Raw genomic sequence first — 23,200 nt, forward strand, 5'->3', positions numbered from 1 at the left:
GTTCCTCCATAGAAGAAGAAGAAACCACTTTCGTCTGGACTGGGTCAAAACAGCCAAAAAGTTTTTAAGAAGTTTTTACAGCTCCGTCAGTGTCTTCACCTGCTGTCAGTGTCCTTCATGTGCTCGGTCCCTGAAGTCCGAGGGGGATTTTCTGTCCCAGTCCGACCATGGAGCCGATACAGATCTGGATTTGCCAAGATGGAGAACCCAACGAGCTGCTGAAGGCTCCAACTGGACTCAACTGACTGTTCTTCTACTTGATTTGTAAGTAACTTGATGGTTCATAATGTTCCATGTCTGTTTTCATTAGTGACGGCTACAGTAGCATGCTAACGTCGGCTAACCTGCTGTTACAGATATTAGTGTTCGGGCTAATGTTGCTATCGCTAGCTGGCTAACTGTTAGCATCGCTGTGGAGCATATTACAGCAGCGGGCTAACGGTTGTATCTGGACTGTTTGTTGTTGGTTCTCGTGTTCAGAGGAAAACTTTAAACTTTACTTCAGTTGAGCTTCATGTTGTGTGTTTAGTGACACTTTCACTGAGCTTCACAGCCCCCTGTGGTGTCAAGGGGGAGTTGTTATGGGGGGGTTGTGGTCAAACGGAGCTGTGGCCAAAGCGTCTGTTTTGGTCCTAGATGCTGTTGGTTTATTGCGACATCTAACGGCGGTGACGATCATTTACAGCACCTGAATACTTAAAGGGGACATATTATGCTCCTTTTCAACAAGTTTGAATAAGTCTCAGAGGTCCCCAAAACATGTCTTTGAAGCTTCTTGCTAAAAAATCCACTCAGATCCTATATTTCAGCATGCATGTAAACCCCTCTTTTTCAGCCCTGTTCAGAACAGGCTGTTTCTGTGTCTGTAGCTTTAAATGCAAATGAGCTGTGCCTGACCACGCCCCTCTTCGGAAGGGGATGCCGTTTGGGCTTCTGGCACCATGCTCTAATGTTTACGGTGACTGTATCAGCGACCTGGCGTCGGTAGCGATTTGGTTCAACCACATGACTTTTATCCAGAATCTGACCCAGAGGAAGAGGCTGCTGAAGAAGTTCAAACTCTACAACTGCAGCAGGACGTTTCTGAATGGTTGCTAACCCTAACTCAATAAATTACCTATGTTATATGCGCTTAATATGTAGCTAAGCTTACTTCTTACCCACCTTAGCTCCACTGTCTGTCAGTGTTTGAATTTCTTAAGCTTTATATTTTGGTGAATGTTACCATTTTTCTCTATATTTTGGATAGGTGCTCCTGTGGAAACTGTGCAACCATGCCCACAGAAATATATTAGAAATAAATTAGTTTAGCTGCTCTTTGATTTGTAAAGTTCTTCTATCAGCAGATAGTGTGCATATAATATATGAATTCAGAGGAGTCATTTCTTTAGTAACAATCAAGCATTTATTTACATCAAATGAGGGACTTATAATCAGTGATAGTAAAAAAGCTGTAGGATTCACTGGATCCATATAAAAAATAATGAGACACAACATAGATATATGTTTGCAAGACTAAATGCCCTGTCCAGTTGTTTTAGTCAGTACAGGTATCTAGCCTATAGGAGCTTTGTGAGCTGGTGCTGGGGCTTCCTTGGTCGCAGAATCTGGTTCGTCATTCCAGCCTGCGTGGTCCTACACATCCATGCCGTGTTTCCTGACGCCACATGCCAGTACGTGGGTTTTAGACTGGCCCATGATAGAACCGGGACACAGAGCTGGATATGACCTCCTCCTTCTCAGGCCGCTCGAACTGTGCAGTGAGGTCCTCTGGGATGGGGATGGCCAAAGCAGCTTCTGTGTATGGTCCCAGGTCAACAAAGACTTTTTCAAATATGAGGTCCACCACATTCCCTGTTTAATAAAACACATAAGATTTTGTTACATTTTTCACTTTTTTGTCGTTTTGTTTTTTTTTTTTTTTTTTACAAAACAATGACTGAAAGTCTGTTTCTAACTACCTCCTGACATTTTCTTTACTGTATTTTGTTGTTGATGGAACGGTCATAACATTATATGTGCAATACTTAATACAATGTGTACAAAACATTTTTTGGTTGAAAAATAAAATAATATAACACTTATAGAATGTCGGCTCAGTCTTAACTGGTTTAGCTCTGCATTCTCCCTTCATGGCCTTTGGAAATTGGACCTTGAAAAGTGGTTCAACTACTTTTATTTGGGCTTGTGGTCGGTCAGCATTTTCATTGTAGTACGTGGCAGCCAGGTAGAGTCTGGAGGTACAGTAAAAAGAAAATCAAAGATGTTAATGTTGACAGAAACCTTAGCCTACACACTCTCACAAGTTCTAAGTAACCACAGCTTCATTTACCTGCACAGCATTCCAAGACTGATAAATGACTGTTAGGTTTATCAAAAGTAGATGCACTTCAGATGGCTACAGACCTGTGCTTCTGATGTGAGGCTGAAGAGTCTTCAAGGATAACTGTGTGCCTACAGTGGGTCAGTCTGGCATGCAACATCCCTTGTTGCAGAAAGCTGTATAGATGCACTTGATATGCTGGCCTGAACAGTGGAAACAGAGGTTGCACCAACATCTCCTCAAATGTGTAGTTATGGCAACAGCTGCAAGCAGTGCAAAAATGATAACAACAAATGCACTCCATTATGTGTAAATTGGGTTGTCAATAGCTTGTAAATACTGCAAATAGCTCACTATATGTGCAAAATGCAAAAAATGTGTATCATAGACTATCCCCTTGGACATATCCCCTTAACTCTGCGCTTATCTAGATATTCCCTACAGGCACTGTATCTGTAAACATGATATAAACGTTAAAACGGCCACCATAAGGCATGACTCTCAATAATAACTTTCACAGCACTAATAAACAAGCCCGGACACCTATGCTAATCAGTACAGAGCCGATATTTAGTCTGAATTTTGCCGGCTCGACTTTACAGACAGCTAAAACGCCTTTAAAGTATAATACATTTAACAGGGTGGCTCTAATCAATGTCACACGGCGATACCAAGCAGAAGAATTGCATACAATCTGTACCCCGCTATACCCGGCTGCGTGTCGACGATGCTAAACGTTAGCCACATTAGCTGCCATGCTAACAACACACGCAGCAGGCTCTCGTGAACATACAGTAAAGCAACATAAAATTGTAAAACTTACAGCTCCCAAGTTCAAAGTTGGGTCACAGACAGTCGGTACTGATCCAAGCTTTATCTTGAGACTTGTAGCAAATCCTGCATTGTACTGGCCCTCGTTGAGAAAGCAGTCCGAGGTGAAATGGTTAGCACACACGTACAACACTTTCGGAGTTGGAGCGGGTACATTTCCATCAAAAATAAAATGAATCCACTGGGTCTTCAGATCCTCGGGCGTAGGGGTTAAAAAAAGACTTCTGTGTTGGTTTGTGCAGCCAACAACAAAGCAACTACTGTGTTTCCCTCGTACCTTCGACATTGTTCTACCGAAAGCTAGTGTTCGCGAGGGAAGTAACGATAGCGTCTGCAACACGGACTCAGTGGGCGGAACACACACCTTGCTCGGGGAGTGTCACCCACCCGGGGGGAGGGGCATCGCCCTTCTTGACGACATCAGGGGAAAATCTCCAATTCGCCCGTTTGAGCACACATTTCCTGAAAGGTGGAGAAAGCAAAAGACGGAGAGGATGGACTTTTCTCATGTTTGGGGGGTTCGTAGACATGCCAGGGACACATACTACTGATAGAAAACCATGGAAAAGTGCATTTTGCATAAAATGTCCTCTATTAGGAAATGTATATGGAAAACGTACTGCCACACGAGCCCACCCAGGACTCAAAGTTTTTTTTTGCAGTTAAATTGAATGACAGAGAATGCTGAGGTGTGGTTCCAATGTTTGTATGCAGTGTTGTCATGACATTATTGTTTGTACACCAGTGTACTCAGTGTGCAGCTGTGTGTGAGTAGCTATGTGCATTTTGGGAGACCGAGCGGTGTTAGATCATTGTGGCCGTAGGAAAATGATTCTTCTCGGCCAATAACAGGAATTAAAAAGGCCTCCCAGCTGTTCTGTCTGTCAATCATCCTCATTTACACGGCTGCACTAACAAGATGCGAGTGAGCCTGAAGTGATGTTTCTGACTAACAAGCTTTTTCTCACTGTTTCACAGCCGCTGATCTGACCTGCTTCGTGTTGCTGCACTCCCCAGCCCGCCCTTTCTTCTATCATCAAAGCTGTCTCCTAAATCAAATAAAAAGGCAAAGCAAATGGAAGATGCTCTCATTTCTATAACTTCAGACGGGCATCTTCACACATACTGTAGGTTCTCTAATCACGTGGTCAAGTGCTCATTTGGTGGTGGTGATTATTTTCTAAGCTTTTGCTTAATGAGGCAACATTTTTAATTTGAATAAAAACAAAACAAAACAAAACATGTAAGACACTGTAAGAAACGAACATCAAAAGTCAAGTAGAAACAGCAACACACTGACATTACCATCCCGGGAACCACACCATTAAAATTTTGAACACAACAGCTCTTGTAAAGCAGAGAGGTGAAATGGTGAGGCTGTGGAACAGCCTTGTTCAGTTGCCAGAGGAAAGACTGACCAAAAAGATATTTAACTGAGATCGTGCACACAGTCATCTTTGGTCACAAGAGGTTGTGACAGTATTTTCCACTGCTGATCTGAATATCATCTTTAGGAATAACTTGCAGAGGAATAGTTAAACTAAAGTCATGAAAGGTCTGTGTGTTGTTTGTGATCTTGGGGTGGCTGAGGATGAATTTCATTTTGTATTTTCTTGCCCTGTACACCGACTAAAGGAAATATTTCCAAGCGCAGAATCCTGATTTGTTTTTGTTGTCGGATGCTGATATGTTGAGATGGCTTTTTAATGTGGAGACTTTTATTTTGGTGAGATTTACAGAAGATGTTTGGCAGCTGAGACCGTGGACACTGTGTCCAATATAACATCTAAATGTGTGGAAGTGTAGATCATGATTTATCATGCAGCCAGGAAGCTTGTTGTTAAGAGTCTTGTAAGCCATTGGGCTTCAATTGATTGATTGATTTATGTATTGGGGTTGAATATGTTACACTCATGATGGATCATTTGCTTGTGTGTAGTTGTGTGGTATCAGTGTGTCATGGTCCTTGTCTGCCAAATGAATTGCCCTCTTGGGGCAGTAAAGGAACTGATTACTAGATATGAAATGTTTTCTTGACATTATTCAAAGATTTAATGAAACATCTGATGGTGTTTTTTTAAAGAGGCAGAGGACGGCTGTTGTGGTCCTATATTTGTTGATGAAGGAGAACGAGGTGGCACTGGTGATTGTATAATTCACACTACAAGTCCCGTCCTGTGACAGCGTGATATGTATTAACATCAGTGCTTTGTCATTCTTATTAATGTGGCCCCACACAGTGTTGAACATGATGAAGGGAAGTCGGGAACCAGAATAGACAGGCAAGAGTGGAAATTGTTATGTGCGTTATGCAGGATTATTAAACCAAATTACACCATGTTCATGGCCATATAAAAGCCCTGGGCAATTGCCTGCTCTCTTGTATGGAAATTCAGTCAGTACTCCCTCCTTCCTCTTCCATTGTGCTCTGTCATATTACATTTCCATCCCAGGGGAAGCCAATCTCTCCCATCTCAGTGGATTACTGCTCCTCTGTGGCCCCCCTCGAGGACACTCGACCCTGAGAGGGGGAGAGAGAGTAGACCCCAATCTGCCCCCCTCTGCCCTCTTCCACCCCTCTTTGCCCCCAAAGGAACACTGCCAGTGAGTCTCCACGTCAAAATGAGTCATTAGTTCTGTCTGTGAATCAAACCGGCAGCAATGCTTCCATATATAGAGGAGAAAAGGGAAACTGTGTTTATATTTGGTGGATGTAATAGCAGAAAAAAGGTTGAATATTAATCAAAATCTGATATAAACAGACAAACAAATAGTGACATGGGAACTGAAATCATCTGCATAGTTTTACAGCTGACAGGGTCACTGAATTTCAGGCTACATTTGGCACTTAAATCTGCAGTAGCTGTTTATCCACATACTGTATAATGAGGTCACAGCTACAAGTTACTAATTTGAGCACGCATACTTGACAACCATACTGCTGACTCAGTGCATCCTGACCGGCCAATGATATCATTTAGTTGCATATTATCCTCCCAGTGAAGACTGATGGATGCTCTTTCTGTAGTAACTACTGTGTAATGCATTATTAAATAAACCAACTTTGGTTTCGGGTCTGCCTTATATTTGACCTAATGTCCAGGTGTTCAATACAAAAATCTAAACTGTCTTCTGAAAAAATGGGAAAATGGATCACACTAATTACTGAATGATACAAAGATTTGACACCAACAAAATGAACTCTATCAGATCATTAACACGTGTGTCCATTTAGTTCCACAGCCCAGAGAGCTACACATCTTTTGAAGTTTTAGTATTTTGGCACAATAATCAAGTTATTTCTGATTCTTTGCATGGATGAAATTTAATAAATTTTAAATTAACTCTGGTGTGTAGGGATTTAAATGTATATTTACATCAAGAGATCAATTACAACGGAAATAAAATAATTTATTAGGCCACGTTTAACTTCTGAACACCTGCTCCCCTTCATCCTGTAAACAACTTTATATCCACCAATTAATAAATGCTGTAATAATAAATAGTGGTAAAATAGAGATAAATAAGTTCATCAGAAAATAAGATACATTAAAACAGAAAAAAAAGATTGGTTTCTGTTGAATGTCGGTCATAAAAACTAAAATAAAAACATGTATTTCTACTGGGTTAAGTGAGAATATATGTTGGGCTCGATACAAGATATCCTCGGTCTCCATACTGATTGTCACTGCAGTCCCCTCAGTTTCAGAAACAGGTCCTGACCTGGCAACTGAGAGTCTGAATATGAATTTTTCATAACTTGCTATTTTGGATATTAAGTGCTCAGATGATGATATTATTAAATATTATTCAAATCTGCAGCAAGGTAATTATTATTATTCTGATTATTATTCTTGCTATGTAAAACCGCATGAAAATGATTTGTAGCTATAAAACATAGTCTCGTACATGTTCAAGTTTGGTGCTAAAAAAACAAACAACTCTCATCTGTACATGTGCATTAGTGTAATTAGAGATGATTATTTTACTGTTGACATAATTAAATCAGGGAATACAAAGTTAAAATGGTCAACAACACAGGACATTGCTAACAGCAGAAGTTCAGGAGAACATAACTTCAGTGCCTCTGCTGAAATTTTACACATAAACAAAGATAAAAATATTCTTATGTCATCCCAGAGGAACAAATTTAATTCCATACATAGTACAACAATATCAGGTAAAATCCAGAGTAAATATAGTAGGTCAGTCTTTACACATATAGCTCTTTTCCCAACCAGTGGTCATTGACACCAAGAGCAAGACAAAGACAACTATTTGCATCAAAGCACAACATCAGTATTCAGAAGACATTTCATTTTCTTACCGAAGCAGCAGAAAACTCTGCCCTTCTGTTGTCCAAGTCCTTGAGGGTTTTTTCCTCCACAGGGAGAGGTGGGATTAACCAATTAACACTCTGGGTGTCGCAGCAAGGTTAGGAGTTGGTAGGGCATTTCATAGTGTAAAACATCATTACGATGACACCGTCAGAACTGATTTAAAGAAACAAACTGACTCTCGATCGCACAGTAATTGTAAACAGACATTAGTGAAATTAACTCAAGATAATTCACAAGGTTCATGTCAACACCAGAAGTTAAGGTTTGCTCAGGTTGCCGTATATTGTCGTTATTAGTGTCACATTTGTAAAAATGTATTTATTATAGCATCCTGTAGATGTAGCAGTTCACAGTTCACTGTGCTGGAAAGAAGAATAACAGGCCAATTTGCACAGATTTTCAGTCTAAAACAGTGTCTGTCAGTGCACAGCAGGCTGCCCTGGGAGAAAAGTACTGCAGCGGAAATGAACGTGTCCTCTCTGAAACTGTCTAACAGAACTGGACACAGCAGAAGCTGCAAACTAAAAACATGTATTATATATTAAAACCTGGAAATATTTTTAACGTTGGCTCATAATACCCAGTTCAATTGAAGATTTGCCTCTTGAAGAATCACAGATATAGTATCTCTGTGCTGTTAAAAAGGAAGGGCCCCTTTCTGCTAAAAGGTTCTTTAGGAAAATAGCCATTTATTACCCTCACTGCTATGTGTAGCATTTTATGCTGTACTGCGTTGTCAAATGATTAGCATATGTTTCACTGGATTAAAAGCATGCATGAATCATTGGTGCCACATTCAGCTTACGGTGGTGCAGAAATGCAAAAAAATGTAAATCAGCACCAGTGGCCTCTCCAGGATAGTGTGTGTGTTTGTGGCATGCTTTCAGTTTGCACACAGTAATGTCAGAGTAATCTGCTTTTCATGATAGCATCATTTATTTAGGATCACCAAAGTCAGTAGGTTTCATCCTGTCAATAGTTGTTGAGGTAACAGTCTGGAGCAAAGTGGTGCACAGATTGATCTGCAGGCTGAAGAGTCTTACTGCTCACATGGCTAAAACAGAAATCAGCTGTCATTTCAGCTTTAAACTAAATACACAGTACATAAAAGAACTGTGAGACGCTGCAGCAGGTTTACAACTTGCATACTCAATGTGCCAGGAAAAGGATACAAGTTATGACAGGTATATGGAAGTAGAACTGAAAGTCATCTGCAGATAATACAGCAAAAAGTGTATTTTTCCATAATAAGCCTTAGAGGAAACACACAACATTAAAAACACAATGAACTGTAACCACGTTGACTGTGAACGTGTCATCAGGTGCAGTGCACTGTAAGAATAGCTCACTGTAGGTTGGCTACCTTTGTCACGTGACCCTCACCTTGTACATGGCAGCAGCCAGTAGAAAATTTCCATTTGATTCTCTATTAGCTTCTCAGACTCTCTGCTGCAGTGTTGTCAAACAATTAGCTGCCGACACATCTCAGTCCTCATTCTGCCTCCGCTACGTTTTTTCACTCACCCTTCAGTCCCTGCTTTAGCTCTCTAGCATTTTTCAATGCACAGGTAGTGCACAACTTGTTTGAGCCTGTGAGTTGGCAGCTGCCCCTGGCTTCTATATGCAGGGTCTGGTGAAAGCCGCTGGACCTCAACCAGACGGACCAGTGAACCAAAATAATGAGCTGAAAGTGGCTGAGGGCAGCACAGAGCTGCAGACTGGGGTGTTACTTTCAGTGGTGTTGGCAGCGCTTGTAATTCTTTCACCTTACAGGGATTGATTTGATTCAGAGTTAATATCAGCAATGTCACTTAATGGAGATTGAAGTTTTTCACCGAGCAGGTTTCATTTGTTCAGTCATTGAACAGTCGTAAAGAACCAACCAGGGTCTGATTTGTGTTGCTGATTTCCTTTGTATCGTTTTTCACTGGGCAGCAAATGGAAATACTGTTTCAGAAGAATATATTAAATGCACTTGTTTTTTAAAATAAATTTAGCAGGCATACATGCATATTTATAGCTGTTACACATGCAACTGTTGGCAAACCGGTTACATATTTATGTCATTTTGAAATGTCATTTTTGATACTTGCATACTGCCTTAGTACCAGAGCTGACTGCCTGTGTAAAAGCTAAATTTTACATATGGTAAGAATACAGAAGTAGAATTAAAAGAAAGAACAACACAACACTGATCTTGTATACAGATCAGAAGACAGCAAGAAGCCAGAGCACAAGTGTCTCAGACGATGTAGCAATAAAGTTCCCTCCAAAGTCTATTTTTCCTCATTAAAGCTTTGAAGAAAACATACATTAAAATTAAAACTGGCCCAATAGCTGTGTGACACATGATATACTGTACCTAGACGCTCTAATGGCCCGCGACTGCAGACTGTGTGAGACGGTAAATGCAGATAAATGTGGTTTTAAACGGATAAGATGCATCGGTAAAGAAAACGACTCATGGAAGCAAAATTTCTGCTTAAAGAAGTAAAGAGTTCCTTCGTGCAGTGATTTAGAGGAGTGTGCAGCAGCACAGCAGTTCTATGCCTGACTGGTGCTGAATTATCTCCTGAGGCATAACAGACATGTTGGTATTGATTAGGTACTTTTCTGTCTTCTATCTGTCTGCAGCTCGACACACAGCTGCCACACTTCAAAAGAAGCAATACAATCACGGCTGCTGTGATTACATAACTGAAACAGTAAAGTCTTCTTCTCTGGCATTTTATGAATTCCTACTCCCAACTACAGGGAAGGCTGGAAATGAGACTGTGGAACTACTTTGTCTAACCATTTTGCAATTTAACACTTTAATCATTATAGAGAAGATGTTACATCACTCTGAAAGATATTCTCTGGTGATTGTCCTGTCTGTTTGTGTTTTGCTTTATGGACCCATTTGTCTTTGGCTGTAGGACTCAGTCAGTGCTGTTGCTGCAATATTGTTTAGCGGAACCACTTTTCAAAATTGGCAGGTCCACTCACAGAGAACTGCAGAATCTTAGCAGAACCCTGCATGAGCAAGCATGGCTGCAGCTTGTTAATCCCATTGTCCAAGTTTGAACTGTAGAGTCTTCTCTTTTATTTTTGTTCTGTTTTCTAAGTATCATGACAGTGTCTCTTTCAAATTTTAATTTATAAGAATTTAACAGTTAGCATTCCACATGAAATTAAATTGGACTGACGTGCGACTTCTAGCTTCAGTCAAGGAGAAGGGTTTGTGTTTGACTGACTCATGCAGAAATCACCAAACACAACCACTGGACAGATGTGTTTGGGGGGGTTCTGACAGCACATGATAAACTATTTTCTTTTATCTCCTTATTAATGGCACATTCACAAATACAATTTCTGCCTTTATGTTAAAAGAGCACTGCACTGATTCTAACACTGTTTGACACATGATGGACAGGATCATGAAGGATCAGAATCAGTGCAGCAGCAGAGATACTGTCTTTTTTATTTATTGATTGTTTCTTGTCAGCATCCGGTGCCTATATTACCCATGGTGCAACTGAACTGTCGACAGTTCGGCCTGTCTGATGTAGCCTTTGAGCTGAGGGGCGGGTTACGGAGGTCTCATGAACTCACTTCTCTTTAACTCCACACACCAGATTTCTTTCCTTTTCAAACTTGTCGTACTCACCTCAGCTCAACAGACTCAAGGGACATTATTTGAGGCAACAGGCCAGAGCTTTATGCAACTTTTCTGCTGGACTGCAACAGCGGGGCTTGTCTGTCATGCCTGTCATTCAATTGACCACACTTAAGTGAACGAGCTTCTAACTTTAGTAAATCCAGCTGAAATCACAGACTTTGTTTGGTGATTTTAAAATCAGGATTTTAGCAGCAGCTTGGAAGTGACTGCTGGTTAACATGTTGTCTTGATGGGCCGCATTTCAGTCACTATTTCATACTTGTTCTGTTGTATGACAACAGAAACAGAAAAATGTGTGTTCAAATATTAATGATGCTTCACCATGGTATGCATTATAGATTACAGTTCTGCAGCTGGAAATGAATGAATTTATCCATTAAACACACAGTATGTATCTTCTGCTGGCTGGGCTCTCTCAATCAAAACATTAAAGAAAGACGGTGATGTCATTAAGCAGCATGGGATCATGGGAGTTGTTGTCTTCGTCACCATTGCCATCATTGCAGTTAGCTTCTCCCAGTTAAGACTCTTCCAGTGTGAGTCTTCAGGAGGTTTCGGTGCTGGGGGCGTCCTCCTCTGCAAAACAAACAGAGCGGGTGATTAAAACCAGTAAAAACACTGAATAAATCAGTGTTTCTCTGACACTGTTCAGTGGACACACGATGAGTCACCATTAACATTTGATTGGCTAGTTTCTCTGATAACTTAATATCCAGACGTCCAGTGATCTAAAATCCTTCATCTGGTTAAAAACTACCAAGATCCATAAAGTATATCATAAGATTGTGGCTTAAATTTGGATAAAAAGTCAATCTTGATGCTTCTGTCAGACAAGTACAACACTGATGCATGTGCCAAAGGGATGTGAAGCCATTTACAGGTGACCAAATAAAAAAGACCTTTACCTTGATTGAAATGCTCCTGGGTTGAAAATTGCTGGAAACATTTGAGGCAAGAGCACAACTCAACAAAATAGTCGTTTTTTAAGACACTTTAATGCATAAAAGTTACATTTTATACCTTTAACTGAATATTGCAGCCTGGCATGTATTATTTTTATTTGTAGTGAAATGTCACTTGCAGTAGTTAAATGTAAGTTGGCGGCAGAGCTGTGCTTCCTCCATGGGGCTACAAGGCTGTTACAGCTGCTGTGAGTCCACATTTCCCTCCAGTGCCATTGTTGCAAGAATTTCATTTTCTCTGGGTATTATTTCTTCTTTGAGACATTAATCAGAGCATCTTTAAAGTACCTCCTGCTCTGCTTCTGCTTTTGCTTGACTGTTTATACGTTCCTCACCCATACTGTAAGCTTTTATCCCAAATTCTCTAACTCTCCCCTCGCATTGATAATTTATGAAACCATCCACAAGGATTTGTTTCAGGTTGCTGCAGCTCCCCTTTTATGTCCGTGTGTCTGTGTCCATGAGTGTGTGCATGGGTTTGTGCGCTATGAACATTTTCATTGTGACTCATGCTTCATTGCAGCCTTTCGTCATGTCATTGTTTTACTCAGAAACCTTTTATGAAGTTCATATTGTTCGGGGATTTGGAGACCATCAGCACAATTGGCAAAAGCATAATGAATGTTTTTCTATTTCCTGCACTCTCATGGCCAGTTTGCAGTCGTGAAAAGGTTTAGATGCATTGAAGTTCTCTGTCTCAGCTGAGAGCTGCCTTGACTCTTAACGCTTTATTAATTAATTAATTGAATTAAACAAAGCTCTGGACACATGAACAGATCCACAGACAAATCAGCTGTCAGTAAATTCAGATTTATTTCTGCATTTCAAAATAATTCCATTCAAAAACATCTTTTATACTGCACATTTATTCTGAGGGGAAGCAGGTGAGGGGATATTTGAAAGGGAAATGTAACATCAACTGGAACTGATAGTGTATTAATCATAACAGTGAAGAGAGAACAGGTTCTCATGTGTAAAATGAGATAAAGAAATCTGTGGCTATTTGAAGCAGGCATGTTGACAACAAATTAATATTAACTTTCAAAAGTGATATATAGAATTCTTTACGTGTGATAGTAGCTGAAGGTCACAAAGATCAGGGGCAAACTTGAGTACAAAATCCTGCTTATGAGCTTTGACGATGTGCAGGACAGTGGAGCTCTACTGGGCGAGAACCTAATTCAGAGTCATCTCACTGTAAGGGGAGGAGGGGAATCATAAGAGTCTTCTGCAAAGGCTTCTGCTGGTCACTTGTAACACAGGCTATGGCTATTAAACAGCACGCGGGTTTTGTTGAGAGGTCTACGCCTGCTGGATTTTCCTGGGCAGCCATTTGAACAGGGTCTTGCACAGCTTTTTGCTTTTCACCTTTGACTTTGTTAAGTTCCTGATGATGACATTTCTGAGCAGGCTGAAGTTTAAGGGCTGAGATAGGCGCATGGAGAAAGGGTTGTTTCCCCTTGCTGAATGATTCAGAACCTCCAAGAAGCGTCTCTCCTGCTGCCTGAAGTCGTACTCCACACTGCACAGACACACATGCAGCACAAGGTTACCACAACCCAAAAACACAGGTGTGAAATAACATAGAATGTATCCAGCTCAGCCCTTGTCAAAGAATGAAAGTGGATGTGTCAGATCTGCTTTACCCGCTCATTCTTCTATAATGCAAAGGGCTTTTTTTTCTCTCTTTTTTTTTTTTTAAAGCTGAAAATCACAGTAAACTGCTGCTGCAGTTCATTTTGCTTTTCGTGGTAGCCCTCATGTGGGAAGGCCTGTGCTTGTCAGATTTCAAAGTGGTTGATTGGTTCGGGCAGAGAGACATTCCCCAGCAGGGCAGCCTGATTTTTCTGAAGGTGCACATGTCTTGTTTGAGTATCCTTATCTTCCACTTGGCCTTTAAGGACCAGATGCCAACACGCACCAGTCAGCGATGCAACTTACGTAACATCTTTTTGTCATGTAAAAGCGCTTTTGAAAATAAGTGGATCAAGGGGAGTGTTTTGAATATTTCAAGATAACAGCCATTTTAGGTTTTTCTTTGCAGAGTAAGAGGCGTTTTTCCAAACGATGGTGAGAAGACTATTTTAGATTCCTCAGCCTCCTTTCCTCATACAGTGTTTCTGGGACCATTGTGAAGATTTGTATTTTTCTTTTGCCTCCAACTGATGCAACATTTCATCTAATGGGTGCAAACCAAGACCAAAGTTAGCATATCGGAGCCAACCACTATATTGCATGTTTTATTACATCTTCAACATTTTGGCAACATATATGTAAAAGCTTTTCAAACAATATCTCTCATATATCTCTTTAAAATGAAAACCACAGTTTCACCATTGTGAGAATGCACTGCACAAATCCAACAACCTCTATCAACAACTCTTTATTTAGTCACAAACTGATGTTTTCCTGCAGGAGGTAAAAATATTAAAAAGCAACATCTTTCATTTTAAGACAACTCACCTCATCTGCTAAAACATTTGTCTGCAAATGAACAGTTCTAACAATGACTGCATTAAAGTGGTCATTATAAATAATTATAAATCCATCATGCAGGCTGCTTAGGCATGACTTGGTCCTCTTTGCTTGCTCCCTCTTAATCTGCATAAATCTGCTGAGTGAATAGATTGAGTCACATATAGTAAGTGCTTAAATTCGACAGCTTTTCTAAAAGATTGATGGTGTTGACAGAGAGCGAAATGTATTCTGAGCAAGAAACAAATGAGCAGGACGCAGCTTTTTTTAATGAGTAGGCTGACGGAGAACTCGCTGGCAACTGAAATGGCAAGTAGGTTTAACCTTGTTGTATTTGTGATGATGTATATAAACTTGTACTTGAGTGAAGTGATACATGTTCCTGTGCATATCAGGTGTCAAAATGTTTAATAAAACCAAAAGTAATGCAGCATAAATAAACATCCAGTAGCAAATATATCATGTCTCTCAAGTCTCAGCCTAAAATATTAATTTTGTTTTAATTGTTTTTCTAATCTCCTCTCAGAAATATCTTACATGGGAATGTTTTAACTTATTTTGGACTTCCTGTAGTCAACACCAAGTAGTAGCATAAGGTGATATTATGTGATATATTCGCACTGTATAAATTGTGTGACCATAATTTGATTTGTGGGCTACAGTTGAATTGTAGAGCTGCTCTGATCACAGACGAGACCAGACATTTCACCGGTATCTCACCTGTAGACGATACAAGCTGTCTTCTGGCAGGTGGAGCAGTTGTTCAGGTCCTGTCCAGTTTTGAAGCATCGCCGACTGAAATAAACAAAAGTAAATGGCACGCTGTGAATAACTTCCTGAACTCTCATTCGTTCAGATCCACAGTTTAATATTCTCTCTCCACTCATCCCCTCCGTCTGATATTCACTCAGACTGTCGCTGATGGCAGTGATGAGCTGTATAACATGCATTATGTCAGACATCAGTCGGTTATTAGGAGCTGGTTATTCTGAAACATGACCTCAGAGGCAGTCACAGCTCATTAGCACACTACAGTGGATGAGAATGATTGACAGAGACACATTGCCAGAAGGCCGTTTTAATTCCTGTTATTTGTCCCAGAAGAGTTATATGGCTAAATAAATCTCTGGGAGATGTGCCCTCTTGAAATGCCCAAGTAGGTTTCTGTCACACTGAGGCATTCGTCCACAAACCTGTTTGCAAACTTGTAGGAATGTTACAGCTTCAGATCATTCAGAGCATCACACTATGAACCTTGGTTTAGAAAACATTTACAAAACCAGCTTTGTGGAGATTAGTTCAATGTCATCAGGAAGTTTCACTTGATAATTTGCTGCATCTAAATAAAATCTACAACATCAACCACATCTCCTCAAGAAACGTTTGTATCCACCAGAAAGTGGTGCACAGATTCCATACGTGCATTTTCAGTGTATCAGGAATCCATGATTTATCAGCGTTATTTTACCTGTAAATATGGGTGTAAAGCAAAACTGATATCTGCACTGCATCTGCTGATTTAAAAATATACATCTACCTACACAGTACGTCTTCAGGTGGAACCTACAGTTAGCTAAAGACAGCGTAGAGCTTGCCTTCTGTCGTTAGTTGTGTATTATTGTAATTGAAGTAACCAGTGATTTCTCCACTGAACTATGATGAGAAAAACATAATTAAACAAACACACACACACACAAGTTGTTTAGAGGGAAAAACAACCCGGTTTGCCAATGAATTACAAAGCCACTGAGCGCTTCCAGTAAACTAGAGTGATGACTCACTGAAAGCCAAAGATCAGCACTGCAGGACGGCTTTTACAGTAATTCCCAAGACCAAAAACTGGCAGCAGTACCTGAAGTGGACTGAACATAGTATATTAATAATTTACAAGTGATATCTGACCCTTCAGGTTTAATATTTGTTATTCAAAAGTGTTAAATATGTAGAATGAGTCATGGTGTAATTCTGTTCCATGTGTAACACAAGTTAAAGATGACGCTGTTTGTTTCATCACAGAAACTGGCACCAGTGATCCTACACTGTTTTGTTTGCACAACAAAAAAGACCAACTGCACGCACACACACACACACACACAATCTCCTACCCGCTGCTGGGAGTGTGGCACGTCTCCAGGTCATGGATAATGTTAAGCAGAGTAGTGATCCTGTCCTTGTTGGCTGCCAGGCTGGCCTCCACTGTCTCCAGCCTCTGCTGTAGGGCTGCTGATTTGCAGCACTGTGGGGAGGGGGGCAGCAACAGGGCTACATCAGCTGGGTGGGAGTGAGCCAGGCCGGAGTCGTCTGGGCAAGGCCGAGGGGGAGCCGGGCTAAACTTTGAATCTGGCCTGACGATTGCCTCGGCCTCGCAGGACCGGAGGCGGGGACGGGATGCCAAGTGCATCGTTGATGACAACAATATGGAATTACATTCGGGGCCCGTGTGTGTGCAGAGCGCTGGCTCACTGCTAGACGGGGCTGGGGACGTGAGGGGAAGCTCTGGACCTGCGTGTGCTTGCGGTGGTGATGATGATGATATCTCTGAATCAGAGTCTTGGTGGACAGAGGATTGGGTGATAGGGTCAACATGTGCTCCAGTGTTTGCCGGTGATGAGCTGATGCAGTCTGTTTGTGCTGTGACAGAGGATGTTGAGTAACTGGGATGTGTCTGTTTATCTGAATTGGATTTAAGCTTCATTTTTGCATGCCTGGCTGATAGACCCAAGGCAAACTGTTCTGTATTTGAATCTGTCTCCTGGGCTGTTTTCACTGGTGGGCAAGCAGCACAGTGTCCCTCGTGTTCTGTTTTTGTGTTTCCTTGATAATGTGCGGGCCTTTGTTGTTCCGTGTTTATGCAGCCCTGCAGACAAGAGCTGCTTGACTTAATTAGGGAAATGTGATTCTGAAGGTTAGTGACCTGTGATAGATTTGAATTTTCATGGTCTTTTGACTCATGCACAACTAATTCATTGATTAGATTACCACTCAATTTGTATTTATCAGCACATGATTGAGTAGTTGGATTCATTATTGATTTAAGATTGTGGGTGCTTGCATCACTGCCTCTGTTGTGATGTGTTGATACATTAAGTGGCTTAGGTGATGCAGATAATGGAGTTGTTACGGAGTTGTTTTCCTGATTGGAAACACCACAGACAACAGATTCATCCCTGGTTTGAGCTCTGATCTCTGTCTCTGGTGTGTGACGGGGTTTATTCGCGTGTGATGCTTCATTACGATGGAGTTCTTCTCGTGTCGTGTCTGTTGATTGAAGCAGAGTTGTACTTGATGCACAGACATGACTTTGGTTTTTCGAGCGAGTTGTAGATGGTGAATATTTCAGACTGACTGAGGAGTTCCTGAGGGCGATACTTTTGAACTGAGTGCTGTTACGTGTAGACGCGGAGCTTGGAGTTGCACTTGAAGGGAACCCGGCTCTGGAGTGTAAGGGTTTAGTCGCACTAGATGTTGTGTTTAGAGATGCTGTAGATACGTGAAGTGTTGGTTCAGAATTTGAGGCGTTCGGCTGAATTAGGTGAATTTGTCTGACCACAGATTTCGCACTTTGTTTAGCTCTGGTATGTTCACTTTGACCTGAAGTAGCGTTATGATCCTGTGGAGCAACAGTTGTGTGTGGTGTATTAAAAGTGGGCGATGCAGCCGTGTTGATGTGAACTTCTGAGGAGAGCTTCTCTGGCGGTTTCTGAACTGGAGCAGGTGGTGGACTTGCAGCTGCATGCTGTGCAGTTGTCTCCGCCTTATGAATGAGGTCTGATGCGTTTGATGAGGTGGGACTTTTCAGAGTCATTCGTGGGCTAGCGGTGGTATTTGTTGCCTTGTTTACTGGTGCCGTGTGCGTTGAGCGCAGCGGCGTGGTTTCATGTTGAGCAGGTTCTCTGTTCGTGGACGTCAGTGCGGGAGTAAAGGTGGTGGTCATTTTGTGCGTGTCGGTGTTGGACGTGTTTCCAGGTCCTGTAGTGTTTGAACGAGGAGGCGGAGACAGAGTCTTTTCAGGCGTGGCGTGTACAGATACACATACATTCTGAGGCGCATTATATTGTGTGGAGCTGCGTTGCGACGTCTTCAGGAGTTTCGGATAGGTGTGTGAATGTGGGTTGTTCGGCCTGGTGGCTGTGGCCATCTGTGGAGTCAACGTGAGACTTGTCGGTCGGGGGGACTTACTGTCCTGTGTTGGTCTTCCAAAGGATTTTGTCTCATCTTGTCTCATTTCGATCGTTGCTTTGGTGACAGTGATGGTTTTAGCATGGAGGATGGTTGTGGGTTGGGTGGAGGTTGCATCACCAGCGGCATGTGTGTGCGACACAGGGAGCAGATTACCTCTCGAGTGCACTGGACATGCAGGATGTGGTGTTTTTCTATATCTTAGTTCTTCTTTAAGATATAAAATTTGAGGATTGGCTGTAATGGGCGTCCTGTTGTCTCTGTTTGTGATTTGATGCTGGGTTTGTTTGAGGTCTCCGTTTCTCTCAATATGGGGCATCTGGAAATGTGTGGTCGTGGAGAGCGTGGTGAGGGCTGACTTCAATGGGCAAACATCAGCAGTCGGGCTTTTCTCCCTCAAAGTGGCAGCGCCGGTAGTTACAGACTGTCTCCCACCACAATGGCTGCATATTTTTTGTGGCACATCAAAAGGTCCGGGTGCAGATAACAGCAGTGCCTTCCCAGACTGCTCTGCATAATGACCTTGCAGTCTGGTTTGGTCTCTTCCACGAGAGGTTGCACTCTTCACAGGCTCCGCTTCATCGTTATCGACACTGATCCCACCGATGGCCTCTGAATCTACCACGCTGCCGTTGGTATAGCGGGCAGCAGATTTCAGTTTAGGCCTGACATTGGTTACGTTCCCTGTGAAGTGTGGGTTGGTCTTGATTGCCCTGGCATAGCAAAAAGTCCCACTACTGTTCCTCTGAACGCAGGCCACATCCTCAGAGGCCTCACCTCCAAGTGCTTTGAAAGTCACTTCCTTTTTGGTCTTGGATTCCCCACTTTTCTGTTTTAAAATAGCCCTTTTCTCCTTGTCACTCTTTGTTAGCAGGAATATCTCCTTGTACTCCGTTTCCTTGGTAATATAGCTGTTGGATGTTGGAGTAATGCTATCTGATGGCGTGGCGAGCGTATCAGTTAGCTGTACACCATGCTGGGTAGGTGGTCTGCTGATCCCCGGGGACGTCTGAACACCAACACTGCAATGAAGTCCCCACGTCTGCAGCAGGGCTCCTCCGCTTCTGTCTCCTCCTGTTGTCTTCAAACCACGCACTCCAACCAGAGCGGGGACACCTAAAACTGGAACCGGAGTCGTCAGGTCAGCCGCTCGCCTCCCCATCCCTTTGTCTGACCGACTCAAAAGTCTGATAATACGAGAGAGCGGCAGCGTTTCCACACCATTACATCCGTCTAAAAGTAAGAGAGGAACAAGTTTACAGTGAGAGGCAGAGGAGAGGGGGCTCCTGAAAGAAATCCATGAGTAAGCAGGACAAGTTGAAACAAAGCACAGGGCTAGAACTGAGACAAGCAACCGCTTCAATACTGCAGAAGTGAAATATAACTAGAGTTGTCAAAAAATCAATTGCAGATTTGAGATAAGACTGAGAGAATTACGCTCTCACTTTCAAACTTCTCTAACCCAGTGTGACTGCAGAAGAAATAGGAATGGCAATCTGTTAATGCTGATAATAAGAGAGGGCCGAGGCTGTGAAAACAACTGTTCTATATTATATTAGCATTTCAAACATACTGCACACATCCCCCCTCAGTGTCTGACAGCACACACAATAATACATTTGTGGAGTAAACCTGAAGACATGGCTCCTGTGGTGAACTCTGTCTTCTCTCTCATTGTAATGTCTGTCATAGCGAGCTGCCTCCACTCTGTTGTCCTCCACATGCAGCTCACCTTGGAGAGAGGCCATAATGTACACACTGATGCTACAGTATAGACTTCATTAGGCTTTGCGTGCATTTAACTGGAACACCCATTCACACAGAGGGGGCAGTGTGTGTGTGCGTGTGTATGCATGTGTATGTGTGTGCGCGCGTGTGTGTGTGCGCGTGCGTGTGTCCGTGCCACCCATGAATTCACGTGCCAGTTTTACTTGTGCGTGCAGGAGGTCATTTTAAGGATTTACGCGACAGACAACAACACGGATCTTTTCGTATGTGAGCAGGCATTTCATTATTGTACAATACCCAATGTGTGTGTGTGTGTGTGTGTGTGTGTGTGTGTGTGTGTTGATTTATGACAGAAATTTCATGCAAACACATTCTGACACGGCTTCCTTCCTTCTCTCCTTCCTCCACAACAGTTTTCATCCAGGGACGTCAAATTTGCTAAAAGAATATTTAGTCATCTCTACCTGTGGGGAATATTATTTTGGTTGTTGTGTCATCTAATGTTACTTGAGCTCAGTCAAGTGACCTATGTCTGTTGTCACTGTCTAACGCTAAGTGACAACTGTCCTGCCCTGTTAATACACCATTAAATCTCCTTTGCAGAGGAGAAAAATAAACATATTCCTGCAGTGCCACACACTTTCTTTAATGATCAGGACTAAAAGAAGAAAAAGGCTTCAGCAGATTTACTACCTAATGCATTCATGTGATTCAATTAACAGTCATACCTGAGTGTTTGTTTGATCCTGCTGCAAGATGTCTTGTTTTCTTGAGTCCAAATGTCAGGAGCTAGTTTTCCGCTTTCTGTTTGTACGTCCTCCTCGGTCCTCGAGGTTTGAAGTCACTTTGTCCTCATATTTGAAAAATCCCTTGTTGGTGGAATTCAAACTCAGAGGAGTCTGCAGGCGGTCAGTCCTGCAAAGCAATGCTGCTAAATGAGCCTCTTTTCCAATGCTCAGATTCTGACCCAATCTCCCCTTTATTGATCAGGCATGAAACCAAGCTGTGTCCTCACTGTGTCCTCCTCTCCTCTTGTTTTGGTCCTGCTGCTGCCATGCTCACTCCATAATCACAACACAGCAGTATGCTACTGTATGCTGCCCTCCAACACACTCTGTCCTACTATGTCTTGCCTTTTTACCTCCTCCTCCTCCCCTCCCTCTCTCTCTCTCGCTCTCTCTCTCTCTCTTTCACCCCCTCTCCCTCTTATTTCTGCCACTACCCTCCTTCCCAGAATGCATGCATCCTGATCTACAGCTGGGTGGAGAAAGAGAAGGAGAGAGAGGGAGAGACACAGAGAGAGGAAGTGACTTGCATCAGTGGGGTAGGGACTGTGTGTAAATTACCATGCAACTTAAAAAGCAGGAAAACGAGCCGACAGCTGTAGTAAAGCACATGGAAATGTAAACAAAGCTGCAGAAGTCTGACGAGGCATCAGAGGAAAATAACTGAGAAAATCATTTTAAAACCATATTTGATCTGGTTTCTATATTTAAAACATGAACAAAAACAGTATCTGAAGATTATCACTGATATTAATTGATATTAATTGACATTCATTTCACATTCTTTACTGGCAGCAGAATTGTGTGTAAATGATCCTCTAGTTGATTCTGTTTGTAACAAACTTGTTACATCTGGACAGATATGAAGCTGGTTTCATTCATAATTAATTCACTGTTAATGTCAATTTATTTTTGCATTATGACTGCCGTCTTAGCTGTGGGCATACAGTGCGGTTCGTTTGTGTTCAATATCATCAGAGGCAGAGCAGGTTTATTTTTTTTAATTTGACATGGCTGTTACATTCCAGCACTTTCTCAGATTGATTAAACAACAGCGGTGGAAAGTAACCAAGTACATTTGCTGAGGTAGGTGTTTATAATTTACTTGAGTAGTCCATCTTCCATGCTGCTTTATACTACACCTACATTTCTACTACATGTCAGAGGCATATATTTCACTTTTTACCCACATTTCTTTGGTAAGTTAGACCTATTAGAGTGTTACCAGTTATGTTGTCAAATTAATTATGATGTAGGTTTTTTTTTTATTTAAGTTGAGATAAGGCTTTATTGATCCCAGGGGAAATTAAGCAGCAGAATATAAAATTAGCTCCACCTCTACCAGCTGCAACATTCAAGTGATTTGCACAATAATGCATCAATAATTATAAACCAGTAATATAATAAATATTATTCTGAAGTGGATCATGGTGAAAAATGAATACCTTCAGTACTTTGGTTCATTTATTAAAATTTTGAATGCACCACTTTTACTTGGAATAGAGTATTTCTATATCGTGTTATTGCTGCTTTCAGAAACGACCTGAGTACTCCATCCACCACTGGTAAACAACACTGGAACTCATAAAAATAATGAGTATACAGATGAATACATGTCACTGATGAAAAAGGCAAAGTTAAATTAAATGAAACAAATGAATTAGGCTACAGTTGTTCTATTGGATTAATCTGAATTTGATACCTAAACATCTCAACATACTTTGCACAGCCAGTGCAAATTCCTCTCACGCAGTAACTCCATCACAAACAGATGCCCTGCAGTGAAGAGGAAATTCAATTATCTGTTGTGCACCTCCAGGACAGTGTGTAGTAGGAAGAGGCCTGTCAGTAATCGCAGCTCTCCTGATCAGAGTGATCTGCAGTGAAAGTACAGCCGTTTCAAACTGTCCCGCGGT

General features: G+C 41.8%; 1 protein-coding gene and 1 long non-coding RNA gene across 3 annotated transcripts; both read right to left on the reverse strand.

Moving 5' to 3' along the window:
• Positions 1-1,327: 1,327 nt before the first annotated feature.
• On the reverse strand, positions 1,328-3,499 carry LOC130182669 (uncharacterized). The gene is made up of 3 exons (XR_008829740.1): positions 3,147-3,499; positions 2,407-2,526; positions 1,328-2,234 (listed from the first exon to the last, which is right to left on the reverse strand). It is a non-coding gene; the product is annotated as an uncharacterized LOC130182669 (long non-coding RNA).
• An 8,129-nt stretch (positions 3,500-11,628) lies between these two features.
• LOC130182032 (uncharacterized) lies at positions 11,629-21,735 on the reverse strand. Of its 2 annotated transcripts, none has more exons than XM_056396562.1 (4): positions 21,228-21,735; positions 16,698-20,004; positions 15,313-15,387; positions 11,629-11,731 (listed from the first exon to the last, which is right to left on the reverse strand). In XM_056396562.1, the coding sequence occupies exons 2-4, from the start codon at positions 19,931-19,933 to the stop codon at positions 11,662-11,664; spliced, it is 3,381 nt and encodes a 1,126-aa protein (XP_056252537.1). In that variant the 5' UTR covers positions 19,934-20,004; positions 21,228-21,735; the 3' UTR covers positions 11,629-11,661. The 2 variants fall into 2 exon arrangements, with proteins under 2 accessions (XP_056252537.1, XP_056252535.1); XM_056396560.1 differs by lacking the exon at positions 11,629-11,731 and adding an exon at positions 12,918-13,639.
• Between the last annotated feature and the right edge of the window lie 1,465 nt (positions 21,736-23,200).

Source organism: Seriola aureovittata, chromosome 15 (genome assembly GCF_021018895.1).
Source record: "Seriola aureovittata isolate HTS-2021-v1 ecotype China chromosome 15, ASM2101889v1, whole genome shotgun sequence".
NCBI classification, from domain to species: Eukaryota; Metazoa; Chordata; class Actinopteri; order Carangiformes; family Carangidae; genus Seriola; species Seriola aureovittata.